At 42.2% G+C, this 21,514-nt stretch overlaps 1 protein-coding gene across 2 annotated transcripts in view; it reads right to left on the reverse strand.

Annotated features, from left to right (window-relative positions):
• Positions 1-4,807: 4,807 nt before the first annotated feature.
• The window catches only part of mdfic (MyoD family inhibitor domain containing), a 21,094-nt gene continuing 4,387 nt past the window's right edge, over positions 4,808-21,514 (reverse strand). For both annotated transcript variants that reach the window (XM_084346234.1, XM_084346233.1), the window contains exons 4-5: positions 10,866-11,249; positions 4,808-6,097 (exon numbers count right to left, since the gene is read on the reverse strand). In XM_084346234.1, coding sequence (XP_084202360.1) covers positions 5,847-6,097; positions 10,866-11,249 — 635 coding nt within the window. In that variant the 3' untranslated portion in view covers positions 4,808-5,846. The remainder of the gene's footprint in view (positions 6,098-10,865; positions 11,250-21,514) is intronic.

Raw genomic sequence — 21,514 nt, forward strand, 5'->3', positions numbered from 1 at the left:
TCTTTCTTTCTTACACAGCCCTCTGAAAGATCGTCTCATCTTATTTTAATGTCATGCCACAAGTCTAAACACGAGGTTGAGTCTTTCAAACTTTGACACAAGTGAGGAGGAGGAGCAGGAAGGGGTGGAAAGGACACTGAGGTGCGGTAGAATAGAGGCACATGTCTTTTTACTCAAAAGAAAAAAGGGGTCAGAAGGTTTAAGCCAACATGCTTCATGTTCTTTGGTATTTAAAGGGACACTTCAACCTGAAATCAAAAATATTACTTTTCCTTTTAACCTGCTATTTATCCCTCTAGATTATTTTGGTGTCAGTTGCCAAATTTTTGAGATATCAACCATAGCGATGTCTGCCATCTCTTGAATATTAATGGATTTAGATGGCACTCGGCTCGTGGTGCACAAAGTGGCAAAGAAAAACTCAACAGCAATGTCTCGTTCCAGAAACCATGACCCGATTACTCACGATTGAGTGACCGGAGAGTAAAGAGACATTACTGCTAAGATTTTCAAATGTATTGTTTGGCGCTTTGAGCACCACAAGCTAAGTGCTATCTAGTTCGCTTATATTTAAAGGGTAACTCCACCAGTTTCACACATTAAAGCGTGTTTACAGGTCTTGTAGAGTACAATTACATATATGAATAAAGTATTATAAATCTGTGCCTCCAGAGGAAGCTTACTTTAATGTGTAAAATTAGTGGAGTGGCCCTTTAAGAGAAGGCAGACATCTCTATAGCCAATATCTCCCAACTCGCACCAAAACAATCTGTATAAATAATCAGCACAACGGGTCAGAGGAAAAACATGCGCTTTAGATTTTTGGGTGACCTGTCCCTTTAACAATTTAGCAACGCACCTCTGTATCACAAACACTATAATGTTTACAACCTATAATGACACGTGCTGTAACACAATGCAACAATGCCAGTAATTTTCCTAATGTGCTCTGGATTTAAAACTTGCTCACAGACGCTGACAGTTATTGCATCTGTTTCATTATCTTTAATGACTCACAACACAATATCATAAATATATCAAAAGGAATCACCTCAATGCTAACAGCCAGGTAATGACGGCTATTATGGATCCTATGGATTGACGGAGAACTGGGGGAGAAAAAGCAAGCGCGGCTACGTTTTCAAAAACAAGCACTGATGTTCCATCTGGAGCAAAACAGATGTTGAATAAAAGAGAGGTGTCACACATTACTGCCACCTCCTCTTGTCCTGTCTAATTAGTCATATTATGCGCAATTATAATACGGTTATAATCTTACAAGTACACAACACTCAGGTCTACCTCCAATATGAAAATGAAGGAAACAAAACACCATTAATGCACCCATCTGCTTTTTTTCCCTTATATAAAGCTACAGCAGAGGTGGTAATTTGTTCTTGTGGCCGAGGGCAGCAGACTTTCATTTTCTGACTGAAAGAGTTGCATCCCACCCAATTGAGCAGGAAGGATGGATGGATGAATACACGGCTAGTCAGAGGAGGCGGCCACCGCCGCCGCACTCCTAATTTATTTAATATTGTAAGAGAAATGACCTTGAGATCAGAGAAGTGCTGAATTTCTCCCCAGACGGCAAACAGAAACAATGGAGCCGTCCTAATTGTGACATTACAATCCGGCACACAGTGAGCGATCAGAGGGGGATTGATTAGAGGAGTGGAAAGGTGGACGACTTTGTGAAAAGGTCACTGCACACTCTACCTGGAGTTTTTAATATTTCCAACTCTCCTCTGTGAACGTGGAACAAAGTGAGAGAAAGGAAGAAAAAGTACAACTCCTGTGTGATTACAGACTTTCTGGACAGTGATATTTTCCCAAACGCATTAGTGAAATAAGATGGTAATTTCCCGGGGCCGCGGTGTATCCAGGCAGAAAATGATAAAAGGAAATACAGATAGAATGGAAGAAAGGGGGGGGGTTCTTCCTCTCTGCTCTCCCAGCAGGGGTGCTGACGTGGAGGTTAATTGAGGGGTTAACAGGGGGTGGTGTCGGCTGAAGGTCAGACTGCTGTTCAAGCCACCAGGAGGTCCCTGCTCCTTGATGACCTCATTGAGTGTTGTTGGCCATGTTTCCATGTTGGCGCTAACGCTGCTGCCAGGTGAGCATCCTCTCTAATAGAGAAAGGACCAGAGGAGGAGGAATGTGCCATACAGAGCTGTGAAGGGGGGGGAGAGGGGAGAGGTTACAGATCTGGCCACCATGAAACTCACACTTACTGCTGCACAGCTGCCCGTAAACATTTGTGCTCAGGACACACAAGTCTCATATTAGAGACATGACATTGTGATATAATTGAAGATTGCTGCAATAACGTTGAGTGATGTCAACCAGAACTAGACAGTCTGAAGATGAAAGACACAGCTTAGGAAGGAAAAGAAATTGACAGCAGCAGCAGAACTATCATTTACAAGACAAGTGGAGGGAAAATGACAACAGCTCCTGTACCGAACTGTCTACCCAACTATATTGCATTTAATATCAGGGCTTCAACTAGCAATTATTTTCATTATCGACCAATCATGCCGGTGATTTTCTTGATTAATCAATTAGCCATTTGGTCTATAAACCTTTGGATAATACTGAAAAATGCCCATTATACAGTAATTTCCAACAGCCGAAGGAGATGTATTCAAATGTCTTGTTTTATTGGACCAACAGTCGAAAACTCAAAGATATTCAGTGTATTATCAAATCAAATTTGCAATGCTGAAACCAGCCAACATTTGGTACTTTTGCTGAAAATATTCTGATTGATTAAACGACTAATTGTTGGAGCTGCATTTGATGTAATTAATTAAATATTTCCAGTTGTTGAATTCCCTACTGTTGACTGCATGGGTGATAACATCTGTTTGGACTTGAGAAATTGAAAGCAGACAACTGCTGTAAAACAATTCATACCCCTCAGCCACCAACTTAGCACAACAGTGTCTTCTGAGGAGTTTTAATATAAGACTATAAGACTCCATATTCAACGAGAAGATAGGCTCGCTGGTCACATTTTGCCACTGGGCATCACCTGACTGGACTGAGAAGAGTTTGCTAGTCTTATGATGGAATGATGGACACAGAATGTATACGGAAAAACAATCATACATTTCTTTGGTAATGTTTTATTTTTTAAAAACGGTTCTCTTTGAGATAATGTACAAAACTACTAAAAGGAGCTGCGAACTCCAATTTGAGAAATGATGCATCGAGATGAAATTGAGAAGGATCAAGTGTAAGAGGCACAGACTTTTAAAAAAAGAAAACATACAACAGTATAGTATAAGAGGACAACTACTGTAACTACATGTATACACTTTGTCTTTTTAGATGAATTCTTCACATTATCTATGTAGTGTTTTCTTGACACTCTTTAGCCCGTAACAAACTTGTGGCGTGAGTTAATCATAAACATGAAAATGAGGTTTACTTTCTGCACATTATCTGCTGCAGGGGTGCCCATCCAACCTCCTTATACACAATAACAGTGCGCCATTAAGACGAGCTGTGCGTGACAGCACATTATCTATGTTGGCGTTAGGAAGGGACATTTTTTGTTACCATGTAGCAAGCAGTGCTAATGAGGGCCAGCATTAAGTATCATCACTTAAACAACATCAAAGCGGATCTCTACGACAGGAAAATGACTCCGTTGGTGATTCACCGCAAACTCATCTCGAGATACACAGAATTAAGCAACAGAAAAAAAGGAGACGAAAACTGCCTTTACCCTGCATTAGTTTACCATTTCAACATGACAGTTCATGATTCCTTTTTTCTATTGTGAGTCCCTGGGCCTCATACCGGGAAAGCCGCTTATATGGCAGCCAGGGTCACCATTTTTTAATTCCTTATCACGGCCCTCGTGCACAGAGTGCAGTTCAACAAGTCATACTTAAACAGTATGTATGTAGTATAGCATCACAGAAAAGACTTGTACCATACGCAGCTGACAAAGCCTAATCGTTGATGGCTAACATTAGAGGAGGACTCTCGTAGTAATAAAGACATAAGCTGTACACACTGTTTATCTTAACGTTGCAGAAACTGTACAGTGAGCTGGTCCAGACCCTTTTTGTTGTATTAAAAATGTGAGTATCCGCACTGTATTTCCAGTAAACCCAAGGCTTCAAATAGTGCCAAATCCAGAGATGATTCTTTGGTACAAAATATTTTCATAGACTTTCCAGGACTTATGATTTGACAATCGGTTATGAGCTTATCAGCAATTTTTGTGCAGGTTTTCTGTAATAGAAGGCCACTATGATTAAAAAAAAATGCTTGAAATATAAAAATAAAACACGGCAAAAACAAGCACATTCTCTATCTTTGGTTTTAAGCAAGTAGCAGATTCTGATGTCCTGATTCACCTTCGATACTTTGATATCAGTTTCAACTGCTCTACAGTGCTACAGTAGATACGTGTAAATGAAAGTCTGTGTTGCAAAACTACAGTATCCAACTAAAAATATGTCACATAAACCTTTTACAGTGTTGTACAGTATGAAGACTGCAACCTCTTTCTGAGCATAAAAACAAAAAAGAGAAAAAATAGGGATGCACGATATGAATCTGATAATTTCACATTTTTGTATTTTAAAAAAAGAACTAACCTGTAGTTTATGCAAAACCTGAGGGCAAGAAAGGCTAAGATGTAGTGAGCAAAGAGGATTTAATATTTCATAGCTCTGATAAGATTTGTTGTGGTAAAGCTCAGATTTCTTCCCTCCTCTCTGAACACTTTTGGAATGTGTATTGCAAATTACAGTCATGGTGTCTACCTCTGGACCTGTAAAAAACATCACTACATTAATTTAATAACATTAGTTACTGGTTACTTTTCAGATAACCTGCTGCAGCAGAGCCAAATGAATTTAAGTTCAACTAACTTAAGTAAGTTTTTAACTTATTTTATCGACAATCTGATAATTGACCAGGCTGCTACTCGATCGGCCCATAATGTACATCATGTACATACATGTAAATATATATATAACTCATTTTTACTTGTACTAGTGATACTTATGATACTGCATTTAATATCAGATACTTTAAGACTATCACTCCATTACTTTTCGTATGAGTGACTTTCACTTTTACTGAAGTAATATTTTAACACTGTATCTTTACTTTAACTCAAGTATGACCTCTGGGTACTTTAAACAACAGTAGCTCATGACAACAGTGTGCTGCACTACTTCTTTTTCATGTTTTTTTTGGCAGATTGTAACCAACTTTAAATGTACATACTGCCGCCTATTGTAGTGTGTAGATACTGCGCTTTTTAGTTAATTAAAAAAGCAATTTTGTCTTCATAATATCGGCTATAATCTCACTACGATTAATAGCAGATTATATAAAGTTCCCATTATGGGGCTGATAATAATATCGTGCATCCCTTAAGAAAAACAGAGTACTGAATGTCATAATTTTGTTTACAACACGTCGGTCATCAGAGTGACTACAAAGAGGAAAGATACAATTAAACAGCATTCCTGATGTAACAATAAAATCTTTAAGGCAGTCTGTGATAATACTTCTTATGTAAAAGGAGAGAATACATAACAGAAACAACTTACTACACATTGAAGATTTAACTAACTTGTTCATATATGTGGAGTTACTTTTAGCCCCTGCTGAGCTGGTTTTGATGGAGAAGCCAAACAGTCACCCAACAGTCATCACACACACACACACACACACACACACTCAATCGCACATTCCCTCTGTCTGTTGCTGAATTCAAAGTGACAGCAGCAGCAATTTCCTTCCATTCTTCCATCCAGGGTCCAGTCATCCCCCTCACAGAGGAACCCTGGTCTACACCAGCGCAGGCCTCCCTATGTGGGGAAGCAGATGCCGCAGCACTCCATACAGATTTCCAGGCAATCCGAGGACTCACAGCAGGCATCCATGATGCCACAGTCCATGTCACAGGGGGAGTTGCAGTCGTCGCCCAGGTCGTCGGTGCAGCAGCAGCAGCAGCAAGCCTCTGAAGTGCACGCGCCGCACGAGGCCTGCGCCACCACCATGTTGCAGAGTGTCAGGAACTCACAGAAAAGGCAGGCCAAGATGCAGTGGACGCAGCAGTCTGGGTCCAAACCAACCAGGGTGATGAGTTGAAAAGTAAAATAAACATGAACACAATAAATCAAATGAAAAAAAAACAGGCATGTAACAAAGAAATAAAAATATGTATTTGTAACATATTAAAGCGTAAATTTGATTTTCGCCTAAATTAGCAGACATTAATGAAAACGGAGCAGAGTGAGTGAGTGAGGACAGGCTGACAGCAGAACAGAGTAGGCATGTGGCAAAAGGGCAAGGGCTAACAAGGCAGGGGGGCTAAAGGAAATAGGAGAAATTCAAAGAAATGAATTCCTCTCCTGCAGTTTTGATTAACGGACCATTAAATAATTGTGGCATTATCATGCAAACTGCCAGGTTGATCACACAAAGATGATTAGCAAAGTCCAAGAGTCTCTCCCGGTAAATAGGTGGATTAATGCTGGCGACGCTCACACCTCTGATTAACATTTAACCTCCTCACAGACTCTTGTTAAAGAGCTGGTGGCATGTTTTCAGCTTGTTGTTTCATAGCGATAAAGAGTTCCACTATAAAATTACCAATATACCTATTAACCATCACAAATCTGTTTCTGAATGGCCAAATTAGTAGCATTAAAATGATTCCGTGCCCCATAGATAATGGAGAAGAACAGATTTAATTCTTACTTAGAAACTTCCTCTGATGCAATTTGTTAGTAATGACATGCACAGCAAGTTAAATTCTGTGACTTCAGTCAGTAAATGTCATAAAATGAAACTTAAGCTCTATGAAGAGATGTCAAAAACAGAAATCTAATCATATTAAAGACCTAAAGAAGAATTGACATGCTCTCCTTAAAAAAAAAAATTACAAATAGTTGTGGGTGTCTGTAAGGACACAATAAGGTGTGAAAAAAAGTTTTTAGTACACAATGTTAGAATAAATAGAGAACAGAGATTGTTTATGCACAGCATGAGAGATAAATGTACACAATTTATGTCGTTATCAATCAAGCTGCTCCACCACAACTACTGTAGTTGTATCCAAGTCACTAAATCATACTTAGTATCATTCCATAAGTGCGCCAGGCACACACCCCTTGCAGCTGTCTCCTTTTTGAACCAAGGCCAGCCCAGCGCCACTGCTTTGGAGTGTTAAAAAGACATGATGTGGATGTATGCAGAAAAATAGCATTACAAACAGGGCACATTTGCATAACTTTCATCAGCCCATCTTGAGCTGTCAGAAGGGGCTGTTACTGATTGGGTTAGAGGGAAAGCGAAAGGAGGAGAGTGTGGAGGACGGCATGGGAAGGCAAGCTGCGGACCGCTGGATGCTCATGTTTGATTAATCAAAGTAGAGGGGGATTTTTTATTTTTTTTCCCTCACTATTTTTGCGGTGCTCAGGGCTGCAGAGCTGACCAGAAGCAGCTAGCTGACTGTGATACAAACAAGATAGAGAAGGGAACATGAAACGGGCAAGTGTGTGCGTACACGTGTGTGTGTATGTGGGGGTGCCTGAAGTTTGAATGCATCTTATTATCCTTATCTGAGGCCATAACACTGGCAGTGATGGAAGATGCATGAGAATAAATCCTTCACTACTGAACATGTGATGTGGACATGCAGTAATTTGCTGTTGGGAAGATTTTGGATTTATTTCATTTTGGCAAAACAAAACTCATACGGCATTCTTAACTGGCATCCACTTTAGTGTACGACCATCAGAAATTAAGTTTGGACTGAGCCGATCCAATATCGGTATCAGGTGCAGATATCAGACTGATGTCACCGATCCAGATACATAGTCTGATTGATTTATTGATTGTCGATTTGTCATTGCGCTCGATTAAATTCTCTCATCACTTTTGATCTCATGTTTCAAGAAACCTACTTACTAGCAGTTGAGCATGCATTTTTTTAAAAACATTAGAGGAGTTGCCATAGCAATCTGCTCACCTACAGCTGTTTGTATGTGTATACACTTCTTCATTTCTTTGCGATACATTTAAATTCAAAAGACTTTGGTGTATTTTTTGCTCTTTTAATAAAAGTGTTTTAGGGTTTACTACAATTTTACAAATAATACCAATAAGAATGATAATAGTAATTATAATAATGGTAATAACTTCAATGGTGTTCAAGAAAAAAATAACTCTGCAGTCTGTATCAGTAGATATCAAATTCAAGCATCCAATTTGGAATCGGAACAAATAAAGTGGATGGGTACATCTCTAACCTCAGAGCAACAAAATGCTAATAAGAACAATAAATTCTGCCCGGCCACAGCTCCGTGCACGAAAACCTCAAAGTTCAGCCTAACAAAGTTTGAAGGACCCAGAGGGTATAGCCATGCCAGCGTTCAGAATGTAACAGTAGTCTCTGAATACGATATAAACACAGTACACAGGCATTAAGCAGCGGCCGGCCATCTCAGCTATTCACTTGGATGTATAATTCAACACCAGCGATTAGTCTGGATCTTAGAGAAGCCAGCACGGAGGAGGGGAATGAGAAGGAGAGGGGGGGTCGTATACTGTACACAAGAGATCTGGACGCAAGGCACATCTCCATGAAAACAGAGGGAGACAGACAGAAAGGCAGACAGAGACACAGAGTGAAACCAACCAACAGACAGACAGAACAGCACACAACTGACACTGCTCCTGTTTAATGTCAGCGAGCGGCGATGAAGCCCAGAGTTTGCAGGGCCAAAAAAACAGCGTCCGGCGCCTCTGAGGAAATAGTCTGAGACATCTGGAAAGCTAACATCAAAAAAAAAGGGAGCGGCATGACACAAAACAAGCCGGATGGGCCTCAGAGCGGCAAGCTGTTGCAAAACATTCAAACTCACAAAGAGGGAGAGAGAGGACGAGATGGCTAGACGGAGAAAGATGAAGAGAGAGAGATTGATCAGAGAAAGCCTTGGTGGCCATGGGAACGCACAGAAGGCACACATGGGCAAAGAGGGCAGCGGACGTGGGCTGGATAGTGGAGGTCCACCACATGAACTTTAGCAGCAGGCATGTTTATAATGTATGACTGAGGGAAAAGTCAAAGCTGGAGGAGAGCTTACACAACACACACAAACACATTAAGGTTTATAGCTGGCGGCCTTGGCCCTAAATCTCTAAATGAGGCTAAAGCAGCTTGGAGGCCTTAACTGATTACACATAATTAACAAAAAAAACATAAACTAGATGACAAGAGTTGAGACAACCCACCCCGCTAAACAAAAGCAGCGTGGTAAATGACTCCTCAGAAGCTGCAGTGTTATCACAGATTGGCTACGGTGCCAACGGCGTGTGCCAAGAAAACGCAGGGAGCTGCAGACTCCCCAGAGCTAGCTCCTGCTAGCTTACGCCTTTTATTTCCTGTGTTCAGGGGGCTGTTTAGGAGGCTAATTTCACAGGCAAACAGATTATGTTAATCCGTGTAAACATTCAAACACCACAGCTTGGCTGTTTTCCGGGGGGAAATAAATAGTTGAGAGCGAACATATTGATTCTGAGAGCTCTCGCGTCGGCAAATAAGCAACACAAAAGCCATAATGAGACAGCTGCTATTGTTTTATTTTTTTGCACCCTCTCTTCTGTTCTTTACCAATTAAGATGTTGAAAACATGACGTGTCTGGAATATCTCTGGTGGATGCATCCCGCCTTTACTTGCAATGTGTTGTGTGGATGCATGCGTCTGCCTTCTTGTTTTTGCGCGGCCCGCAACTCAATCTGATGCATATTTCAGGGGAAGCATCATCAAATAAAGATCTGACTGCCCACTTTTCTCCTTCATTTAAACATATATCTCAACCTGACCGTTGTGAATCTTTCAATAACACATATCACATCTTATTTTCCACCATTACCTTGGAGTAAAAGCCCGCATAAAAAGACAAAACAGCAAAGGCCTTGAGTTGGATGAACCGGGAGGAATTGCCCCTCCACTTTGAAGAAACATGCCAAAACCCTCATGCTGTCCATGCTGTGGAACACATGTATGTCAACAAACACAGCCGCGGAGTATAAAAGTCGGAGGAGGGATGCAAAGGGGCCCTATTAATGAGGGCCGCGGTGGTGCTGACAGGATGCAGGGAGAGCCAGAAAGGGCCCAGAGAGGTGTGAGGGCCGTGAGGGGCCCGAAGAAGGCTGGTCACATCTTTTAATAGGCACCCCATGCTCTCTGGCCTCGTTAGACGGTCACACCTATCTCCCCCATGGAAAGAGGACCAGCCGACCGCCTTCATTACTGGACTCACCTCGGCCTTGCACCTGACAAAATGACAGCTTCCCCGCACGGGTAACGGACTATCTGACTTGTTGTTAAAGAAAATAAAAGACTGGGGAGAGGAATAAGATGTCATTTGCTAGACGGGGGTGATAAATTTGAGAGGTCATTCACTCCTATCATTAAAAGGTGAGTACAGGTAAGATTTTATGATCAATATCTTAGCTTATCTAAGGTTTTATTCGGCAGTGCCTCCTGCTGCGTGAACAGAAAACACACTTTGATGATGTTTTGGCCTCTTATTTAACTACTTACATCTACCAATTTATGTTAATAAATATGTAACAAAAATAATAAATATATCACAATAAATCATATTTTCAAGTGCTTTAGCAGTGTTTTTGACAGCTGATGTATCTGGAGCACAATCTCAAAAATGTGACTCTGTGACTCTGAAGATGGGATGCAGAAGAAGAAGCATGCAAGATATCAAGTGTTAGGAAAGTTAGTGTGTATCAACGTGTGTGTGTAAATTTGGGCTCTCTTCCACCCTATCTCATTACCACCTCGAGTGTCGATACTCACCCTCTGGTAAAGGAGCTTTCTGTGAACCCGTGGAACTGCCTTTGCTGCGTCGGCTGCTGTCGCTGTTGACCGACAAGCTGGACCTCAACTTCCTCTGCATCCTCTGCGACACAGGCATGGACGACTGCTTCCGCGGCTGCTCCGTTGTCGTCGTCGCCACTGATCTTGTGCCAGGGACTGACCCGCCCGTGGCGCCCGCGCCTATGCTGGCACCACAGGAGCATGTGCGCGTGGCCCCGGCCCCGCCGATGCCAGGGTGGATTCCGTTGCCGTTACTCAGCGTGGGTGTGCCAGTGCTGTTGTGGCGAAAGCCGTTTTGGTCCTTGCCAGCGTCTCCCTCGGCTCGCTCAGAGGGCGCTGGCTGAGAATCCGACTGAGGTTGAGCTGGAGAGAGATATAAAGAAAAGAGGATTTCATTTTCACTCATGTTCAGTGAAGAATTGGTGTGTAGTCTCGGCACAATTACTTAAATCAGTATTTAAGGACAGTTTCTCTGAAGCATTTCATCTGAATTATAAGGCTCTCAATACAAGAAAATCAAATAAAACAGCAAATTGAAAGAAAACAGAAAGCTGCTTGTTTATTCAAACATATACTTTTGATGTGAATGTAAAAGGACAAAACACTGAAGACAGTAAACAAAAGAGCGTCAAAAGGAGCAAGTGGTTTATAATAACTTTGTATCTGTAGTGTCTGTTCTAATGAAAAGAGTTGTGGATTCCTTTTACCCTTATGGGGCTAAACGCTTGATAACCCTGTAACTTTATTTTCACTGAAGAGAACTTTATCTGCACTCTTGCACTTCATACCTTTCAGTCGCATACAAAGCCGCCGTAGCTTGTAATGTTCAGCTCTTACAACCTGAGCACAGCTAAATAATTCTCAGCAAATCTTGCCACCCTTTCCTAACATGATAATATCGATCATATGGCAAACATTTCAACCCGCAATGACAGAAAGAAAGTGGAGAGATACAGGAGCCTCACATGTGACAGGTTCACAAAAGCCACTGCTGCAGGCAGACACATTTGCGGGAGCAGTACCCAGGTGAGTTAAGACAGTGTGCGAGGAAGAGAGATTAATGCAGTGAAAAGCGAAAGAGAGCCTGTGATACTGTGCATATACAAAATAGCTGCTGTCTGCAACGGTAATGATCTCCTTTCCTCTGAAAGCTCAGAGATGGCCTCAACTAGTCTTTCTAAGTGTATGTGTGACAGCCACAGAAAGTCAGGAGACAGCGACCTGTCTGATAAGAAAGAAGGCGAAGGATGTGAGTGAGCAAAGGAGGTGGCATTTTACTGAGAGGAACACCTGCACATTCAGCTCTACTGGGAGTTACTCCTACATTACCTTCGCTCCACATCAGAGCCACTGTGCATGTGCACGCACTGCCAGTGCATGGTTAACTTGAGAGTTTGTGAATTATTCATCTCTTTTAAGTCTCTCTGAGTGAACCATACTTATTCATTTTTTCCTATTCTATACTTTTTATATATACATTTTACATATGGTACCTTCACCACCCATTGTTAAAGCAGTGTAGCACCAGCTGAAGAAGGCATGTGTTGTGCATGTCAGCTGTCCAAACATCAACAATTTCCCCAAAGTGGACGCGAAACTTAATATAGAACTTGGTAATTTCTTTCCATCTCTATTTTCTTTCAGCTCACCAACAAGTGCAATTACGGTTAACAAGAGAGGGAGCGAGCGTGGGAATCAGGGCCTCGCGCCTTTTTAACAACACATCACCCTGGGAGAGGCCGGACGTGAATGTGGATGTAAAACAAAGCAATTAAATACACACACTGGGTTTTGCCTTCTCCTCATCCAGGCTTCTGCATGCTGCTTCAATAAACAAATATACACTTTAGGGATCAGGATTCCATGCAATTTGAATTAGACAACTTGGTAGCTCACGATAGAATTCATTATGCAGTGATTTAAGGCCAGGTTGATGGATTTTCCTCTCCAAAACACAAAAGCCTTGCAGCCTGCCCATGACAATGTGGGGAGAGAGTAAGGCTTGCTAATAAGGAGACAGAGTAGGCTACGTCTGCTGTTGTTCTTCACTTTTACCCCTGACAGCTGCAACTCGCTACGTTATTCACTCTGTTTTAATATATGCACCTTGCATTTTTTCACCAGTCTCTTTCTTTAATGCTTAGCTAACCATCATCATAAAGAAAGCTGGGAACACACATGCACACACCATGGATGGGTTTTCTACATATCAACACAGTGGGCCTTACTTGGGTGGCCAAGGATAATTTTTGCCTCGGCAGGAAGATGTTTCAAATTAAACCTCTAGCTTGACGAAGAGGTATCACAGACCAATAGTACATCTTTTGTAGCTGCGACCAGCTGCTCTATAGGTCGCTCTGTTGCTCTCTCAGTTGGTACAAAAATGTTCCCATCCTTTGTGTGAAGGTGTGTGTGTTTATGCCAACTGGCTATAAGGGGGCATGGCAATGGGAGGGGCCTGTTACTAAAAGGCGCATAGGTTCCAAATGGATTCATGTACATGCACATACAGACACACACCATTTACGCCACGTACCCGTTCATTACTGTACTGACGTACACTCTTGTGGGAGGCATCATTCAACACAGCAGTTCCTCTTTCAATGCTCTATCCTTCTATTCATCCACCATGCAGTGTCCACCCTCTCGCAACCACAACTTTATATCCACGAGGCTGAAATATGACATGTGCGTACCTGGGCACAGCTTTTGTGAATCTGCACTTTTCTTACCCTGAGTCAGTTGAATTGAGTCATCTTACACACTGTATAAACTGTGTAAATATAATAAACAAGAGTCATTTGTCTTCATTCCTCTTCAACGAGGTTGAATTTCTATTGGCAATTCTTGTTTTAACACTGGCAGAATCCAGAAAGGAAAATCAGAAACTCTTCCAATCACACTGCTGGTGTTTTCTCACGTCATTTGATTCCACAGATGTAGCTACAATCACAAAAAACACTAGCTGGCATTAATGGGGCTGAGAGGGGAAATGTCTCTCTATAGCTAATGATTAACATGTCCAAACTCATTTGCAAAGACCCTATCCACACACAAACATAGCACAACTCGCAGCTAACGCTGCATAGTCTTCAGTATTGTCCAGTCAATACAACACAGCAAACTCCAGGATGACAGTTCCCTGACAAATCAATCACCCGGAGTATCTCACATAATAACACAGCCGTTTTTCCCCATTTAGGTTAAATGAAATAGCCACACGAGCTCACACACACACATAAACACATGTTCATGCACAAAAAAAGCCAACTCGGAGGCATAATTACCTTTCCTTTTGAGGAAGTCAAGCTTTCAATTTACCAAAGCATAAATAGTTATTAAGAAACCACCACGTAAAACCCAGAGCACATAAGCGGCGACTCAGGTTTCTGACACGCTGCAAAGCCCTAAAAAGTGGGTTCAAGTCTGGAGAGAAGTGTGCCTCAGTGGCAGGCTCCTGCATAGTCTTTATTTTTATCCTGATGAACACTGCGACTAAGATGAATGGACACTATGGAGTAATATTCATAATCATTGATCATGATAATGATGATACTGTCAGAGATGGCAGTGACAGACTTGGTAGAGTCACCATGAGACAAATGAAGACATAATGAAAGAAAAGAAGAAATACAGTAAATCCTGCTGGAATTGTGCTACGCTGGTAGGTTGGGGCATCAAAAACATTCTCTGTACATGAGGTGCAGTGAAGGAAAAATGTATAGCATAAGCTCTGACAATGTGCTCAAGAGTAATTGGTTGTTTAGAGCATACAGCCCACAAAAAGACTACTATACTATATATCATAGACATTTATAAAGTTTGCAAACAACTTTAAATAGCTTTTACCATGGGTTTACATCAGATTGGACTCAAAGTAATATAATGCGGATTTGAAATTTTGGAACATAAAGTTTAATTCTTCTTCTTCTGAGGATTCTGCTGATAAATGCAAATTTACGCTGAGCCTGTTAATAAACCCTGACGGAACAACACAGACGCACTGCTACTCCAGTTCTCCTATAGCACTGCATCAAAACACAACCTGCATCAAAATTTTATACGAACTCCCGGCAAGTTCTTAAAAAAAAAAAAAAAAAAATCATACAAGTTTTGCCACAAGCTTGGTGTCCCGAGATAACTGAATGCACACAACCTGACAGGTTGCATTAAAACACCATGTTTTGGAGGAAGGGCTGGACACACACATGCACACACACTTCAAATTGGACTTGTAACCTCCCTATTTTGAGCACATCAACAACTGTTGAGAGTGTACATTTGTAGTTGAATAAAACATGGTACTCCCCTACACACGCTGTCACACACATCACAGGGGAAACTAGGGGGTGAGTGCTTCTTGACTGTCTAAGCAGCATCCCAATTTGGTCCCAGCTTCTAGTAGCTGACAGCCTCAAATATCTGGGGAGCATTTTTAAAAGGCCAGTGTTTGATGGATTCATGAAGAACACACAAATATAATTGCCATTTGTCACCGAGTCTTCAGTGGCTGCGCCACACAGGGACCGAGCACCGGAGTGCCTGGAGAGCGCTGGAGCTGCGCCAGAGCTGTGCAGGGGGATCGCTCTGTATGTAAAACTGAGTATATAAACACCTACCTTTTTGTCACAGAAAATAGGTCCTACAGGAGGGAGCAGGAAATTGCACCCAAAAGACAGAAGAAAGAAGAGGAGGAGTATATATATATGTCACAAGCCTACTGGATCACACACACACACACACACATATACATACATTCACACACACTCAGACCTACCAGGAAGGAATATGCATGCATGCATGTCAACTGAAACAGAGCTGTATAAACAAGAATTCTAAAATAGTCAAGTACATGAAAATATAACTCAGAGGTCAAACAGGGCAGCGTGGAGATTCTCATTTGCACACTGCTACGCCGAGAGTCGCAGGTAAGGCAGGGAGCGGACTGAACGCAGGCTCTGTGTTTCTAAAGCTCAGTCCTTTTTAATATTAATGCCCCTGAGACAGAGAGAAAGAGGGAGAAGAGAGCGGAAAAGGTGTTTGCCTAGGCTTATTAGAATGCCCATCATAGAGAGCATACAGTTATTCAAACGTCACATCATGTCAGCCAAATAAACACCACGATCCAGATCTTGTATTTATCTCCTAATAGCCATTATTACACAATGCAACGAGTTTGTGAGTTAACACTGAATGGAATATGAGAGCGGAAGAGGAACCTTTATTTTTAGCCCCAAACAGAAATGGGCAGAATACACAGTGACAGTTAGCTCTGAAATGCTAATTCCACTAACACGGCCGGTGTGTTGTTTATCTTTTTGTGCCTCGTATTAGAAAAACATGTATATTTTCTGCTCGGCTGGCCATGTACCTGCATGATTGAAATGCTAATTTGTAAATGTGCAATGACCTAGCCAGACTCCCTCTTACCACCACCGCTGCCACCACCACCACCACCCCCTCCTCTCTCTGCCAAAACAGCCTGAGGTATCATCTCTCCTCCTAACAAACAGCAGCGTGTGGAACAGCCCCTGCCTTTCAATCCAAAGGGATATATTTTCTCATTAGAAATTATACATCTTCCCTGTCCATATTTATAGACGCAAAACCAGGGGAATTATACTGCAGAGAGAGTGAGAGGGACAGAGAGAGAGAGAGGAAAATAGTACAATGAATGTTATTACAAAGGGCTCTGATTGAAATTTTCCTTGGGCGTATCAAAGCCTCGTTTACCGTTTGACCTTCCAAACTACAGGACAAGGACTTTCTTTATTGTCTAGAAGGACGCATTGGAAGGAACAGACAAGCGACTCATCATTCGAGTGTCCCAGCACAACAAAACCCACCAACTGTGATTAGCATCAATATAATGCAGATATCAGAGGTGTGAAATGAGAGCAAATTAGCGATGTCAACCTGCAACCAAGAACTACCATTTGATTAGAAAATTAGACTCCTGTTAGTGCAAAGATGTGGGTGCCATGCAAACCTCAGTGGCGTTTGCACAGAGTGGACGGCGACCTGACACGGGCTAACAGAAATGTCACTTGTTCCAACAGACATGAATAAAAATGTGACTCTGGACATCACACAGCAATCCTGGTCCTGTCAGTTCATACGCGCACCTCACGATGTTTTGTATTTATCCAAGATAAAACGATGGATGATGGCAGCGGCACGGATGGCGATGATGACCGCTGAGGATAGCTAAATTACCTGCTCTGATATTGGATCCTCATCAGCAAAAGTGACATGCTCTGTATGTGTGCGTGGGTGTGTTATGGGAACCTGCAACGGAACTCTATTAGCTGTCTTCACCTGTCAAGGCTGATCATATTGTGTAGCGTCTCATTTAAGCAGGAAACATCACATTTCTTGTCTGTTTTTCTATCCCATTCCAGGACAGTCGGTCATATATTGCTCAGCTCATTTTCAGCACCGACACACTTATTTTCCACCCTGTTTTAATTCTCTGTGACAGTCGTTCAAATTTGGCTCCTCCAACCTGCTGAAGAGAAAGTGACACATGAAGACGGAGCTTAATATTATTTCCAAACCCCCTCCTTACCACCGCCGCCTCCACCCAACAAAGAGAGAAGCAGGGCGTCAGGGATTTACTAATTTCAAATTTTGCTGCTGATTGAGTGGAAAAAAATAACCCCCTCGGACCTTGTTCTGCTTAATTACATTTTACAGTAGCAAAGGCAACTTGAAAGACAAGAGCTTGATTTGACGACACGAACCTCTCAGCATACTCAGTGCGTGAGGCTGGCTAAGGTGTGTGTGCACGCGTGTGTGCGCATAGGGAAGGGGTGGAGGGGGAGAAGGGGGTCATCAATTATCCTTTGATTTCAAAACGGAACATTTTCCCAGATTAATATGTCTGACTGCTATCTAAATCATTGAAACTCCCAATGAGATGCCATTTTCTCTTACATGAATCACGTTGAGGGGAAGTCATTCACAGTCGGCCCTTCCACCCCTCCACCACCCCCAAGCTCCGACCACAGAAGTCTCTGGTCTCTCCAGTGTTGTGTGGAATTTGGCATGGTGCTAATTTGAGTGCTACTAATGTAGCAGAACGCCAAGACATCAAGGAGCGTTCAAAAGCCTTACAACCTGGCTGCTGTGAGAGACACTAAATGGTGCCTTATTCTCTTCCTCTCCTCATTTCTGAGATGAATTTGTACAAGCCTGTTTCTGCATTAAGCTTTGTCAAGCGCCTTTTATTCTCCCTCATCTGCTCCTCACCATCCGAGAAGGGGAGAAAGAGTGTGGTAAAAAGACAGCGCGAGTGCAGTATCTTTAAAAAGCTGCACATCTTGCACGGATTTAGACTTTACACGGCTAGCTACCACAATTTCTAGAAAGATCAATTATGACGTGACTCAGAGCAGGCCTGAGGGAGCTGCCAGGCTCCATACTCCAAAAACGTGCTCCACCCTCTCCTCACTGACGACTCAAAACAAAACCGGAGCAACAGAGCGGGAGTGAACGGGAGGGGAAGAAGGGGGAGGGAAAGAGGGGGAATGGGGGTATTTTCAGTTTCAGTTACATCGATGACTCAAATATTCCACCGGCTTCAAAATCTCCTCGCTGAAGTAGAAGTTCCACAGGAAACTTGTTTGAAATTCAACGGCAGGCGCGCAGATGTGCACATGCGCACAGTCGAACTTGTGCACATATACACAAAAGGCATGCAAACTGGCAGACATAGAGTCAACCACACACACCAAATAAATACAGTGTGCAGTCAGAGATGAGGATCTGGCAGCAGCTCTACCACTCCCTAAAAGTCAAAATACAGCTGAGGTCTGTCTCCGGGTCAGAGAGGGGATAGACAGTCTATCAAAATACCCCCACATCTAGTTCCTTTATTTGCTCAGTATCAATCTCAGCATTAACCCTCTGCTAATGGGACAGCTGTGGGTCAGCGCCTCGCATCTTCGGGATGCCAATCAAGGCCTTAAGCTGAGAGATCAGCCTTTGGGACAGAGGTGCTCGTCTGCCTCTGAGTGGCTTTTTAAACACGGAGACGCCCGTATCGATTTTAGCTCTAGCCTGAAAGAGAGGAGGGAGGTGGTGGGGGGTGTATAGCACTAGCAGGGGCCTGTGTCGGCTGTGGCTGTCTGTGAGTCTGGGCGGGAGCCATCCCCTGGTCCCCGGTCACCCTCCGCTGATCAGGGGGGCCTGACAGAATGACCTAGCAGAGACGCACTGAACCTGCAAACACGAAGGGGGCAAGGAGCTGGAAGCTCGAGGGGGTCGGGGCTGGCGGGGGCAACATCAGCAGAGATCTCAGTAATAGAAAAGGGTTTTAACCTTAATGTTGGAGCCAAAACCCTGTTAGAGGCCAAGTAATCCCCCCTGCGCTGCTCTCATTTGAACTGGCTGATTTTTTTCTCTCTCTCCTTCTCTGTGAGTGGGTTGTGAAAGGCACTGACACTGTCTTGCCTTCATTGGTTAGGGAGGCAGTAAACATGAGCCGAGCAGTCCACCTATGTTACCTGTGCTGAACAGACTAGGGAGGCTAGAGGCTATTGTCTGTCTATGTATTGTGTATATTATGGAAATAAACAAATGCACAAGTTGACAGGCAATGCGGGAAAGTAAATAATCTATTCAGAACATTTTGAGGTACTTGTACTTAACTTGGTTACTTCTACCCCCATTTATTTAAATTTTTGTTACCACTTACTTTGCATGATACGATATCATATTGCAATCATTTTGATATATATATAGCAATTATTATATTCACTGCAAGGGGTAATGATATTTTTTGCATCAGAATTTTAATTTTTACTGAAAAAACTTAAATCATGATGATGTGAAATTTAATGTGGTTTTACCAAATAAGCGTGTTTTCTCATGTCTGGAGAAAACAACATTTTTAGGCCAACCCTCCATTTTCTCTACTGTTATATACCTAAAGTTTTGGATGCAGGACACCTTTTGAGACTTTTCAAACTGCGATATCGCCACTTTCATTCAAGTAAATGATCTGAATTTCTCTTCCACCAACGAAGATACGTGCTACACAAGATCCATTTAGACACGAAGGTCAATCAGGGTTAAAACGAATTGGAAAGATTATTCTTAATATGCAAAAATTCACCCTTTCAAAACAATCACAGTCCATATATGATGCCATGTATCTAACATGAGCACTTAAAAGACTGCAGTCCATGAATTGAGGTACGCATATCTAATCATTTGGCTCAAGTATTTTGAATACCTTAAAAAAAAAATTAACAGTGAATAGGCTCGGGCACTTCGGGTAAAATATGCTAATTAACACACTTGAAATTTCCCATATGAAATCTATCTGCACCAAGACAATGAGAAAATAATTACAACAGAGGTAGAATTACAATGGCCATTTTAATCAACCCCTACACTAGCATTTCACCCTATTTATACAGTTTTTGATTCCATGACCCACTGGTAAGTAATCACTTGAAAATTACGGTTCAGTTTATAATAGGTCTACGCTTTAGACACATTATTTCTGCAGAGACAGGGCTCAGCGGGATTACGATAAAGATATGAATCTTGCATAACAACAATCACCATGCACTTCCTATAGCTGAAAAAAACATTCAGGGAAAAGAAAAGCTGGCATGAGGTTAAAAAGTCTCCAAGTACTTAAATAACTTTAGAATATACATGAGGCAAAGTGTGACAGTCTGAGAATGTTGATTCCACACTTCGGTGGCAAAAATATGTCAGCGCTGATGATGAAAATGATGATGAGGAGGCACTTGCCCTTTTGTTTCATCTTAGTCTAACTCCTCCAACTGTCTAGCATCATAACGCTTTATAGTTTTGTGTATAAATCTTAATTGTTACACTGTCAAGGAATCTTTTCTTGCAAGAGAGATACTCTCCATTTAAACAATCCCTTTTACTGCATTTATTAGGGGTCACAAATTCACTTCCAAAAGGTCAATTCTGCGCACAGGTAATAACCTTGAAGGTGTGCCACTAAAGAGCCCAATCAGGGATTCACACAAAGGCCAGACTAATGTCTTTCTTTAAAAAAAAAAAAGAGAGAGTCATGTTATTTGACCTTCCTTTCTCACTACAGAATTTCACTGAGATAAAAAAACAGACCTGTTCCTCAGAAGCTAGTAAGGTCATCTTTATCAACCACAGAAGCATTTAAAAAAAAAAAGTATTTGACAATCGGGTGAATAATGTGACGATTAAACTCCGAAACTTGGTGCTGCTGGGGTGGTAGCAATTTATTCTGAGGCAGGGGCTGGAGAGCCGAGGTCCTGTTTGCAGGAGATATCAACTGCTTGAAAACCCAGAACGGTCTCTTGAGGAATGTCTGTCGCCCCCACAAGATCCTCCCTCATCCCCCAGGACGGCGGAGCCACAGAGGACCCGTTCACTGACAACGGCCTTACAGGAAGGGCAGGATTGTACTTCTTTTTTTGTCTAACAAACCGCAGTGGTTGGCAAGCCTTGGAACTTTTTTTCCACCAATTGAATCTTTGACAGTTCATAATAATAATTTTAGTTTTTTAGGTCAGACTGATGACCAGTTGTGTGACTGCTGACTCTGTGTTTAATGCACTATACACTCCATGAAGTGGGAAACGCTGCTATGTTTACTTTCC

This window comes from Pagrus pagrus, assembly GCF_965226575.1.
Source record: "Pagrus pagrus genome assembly, chromosome: 23".
Classification (NCBI taxonomy): domain Eukaryota; kingdom Metazoa; phylum Chordata; class Actinopteri; order Spariformes; family Sparidae; genus Pagrus; species Pagrus pagrus.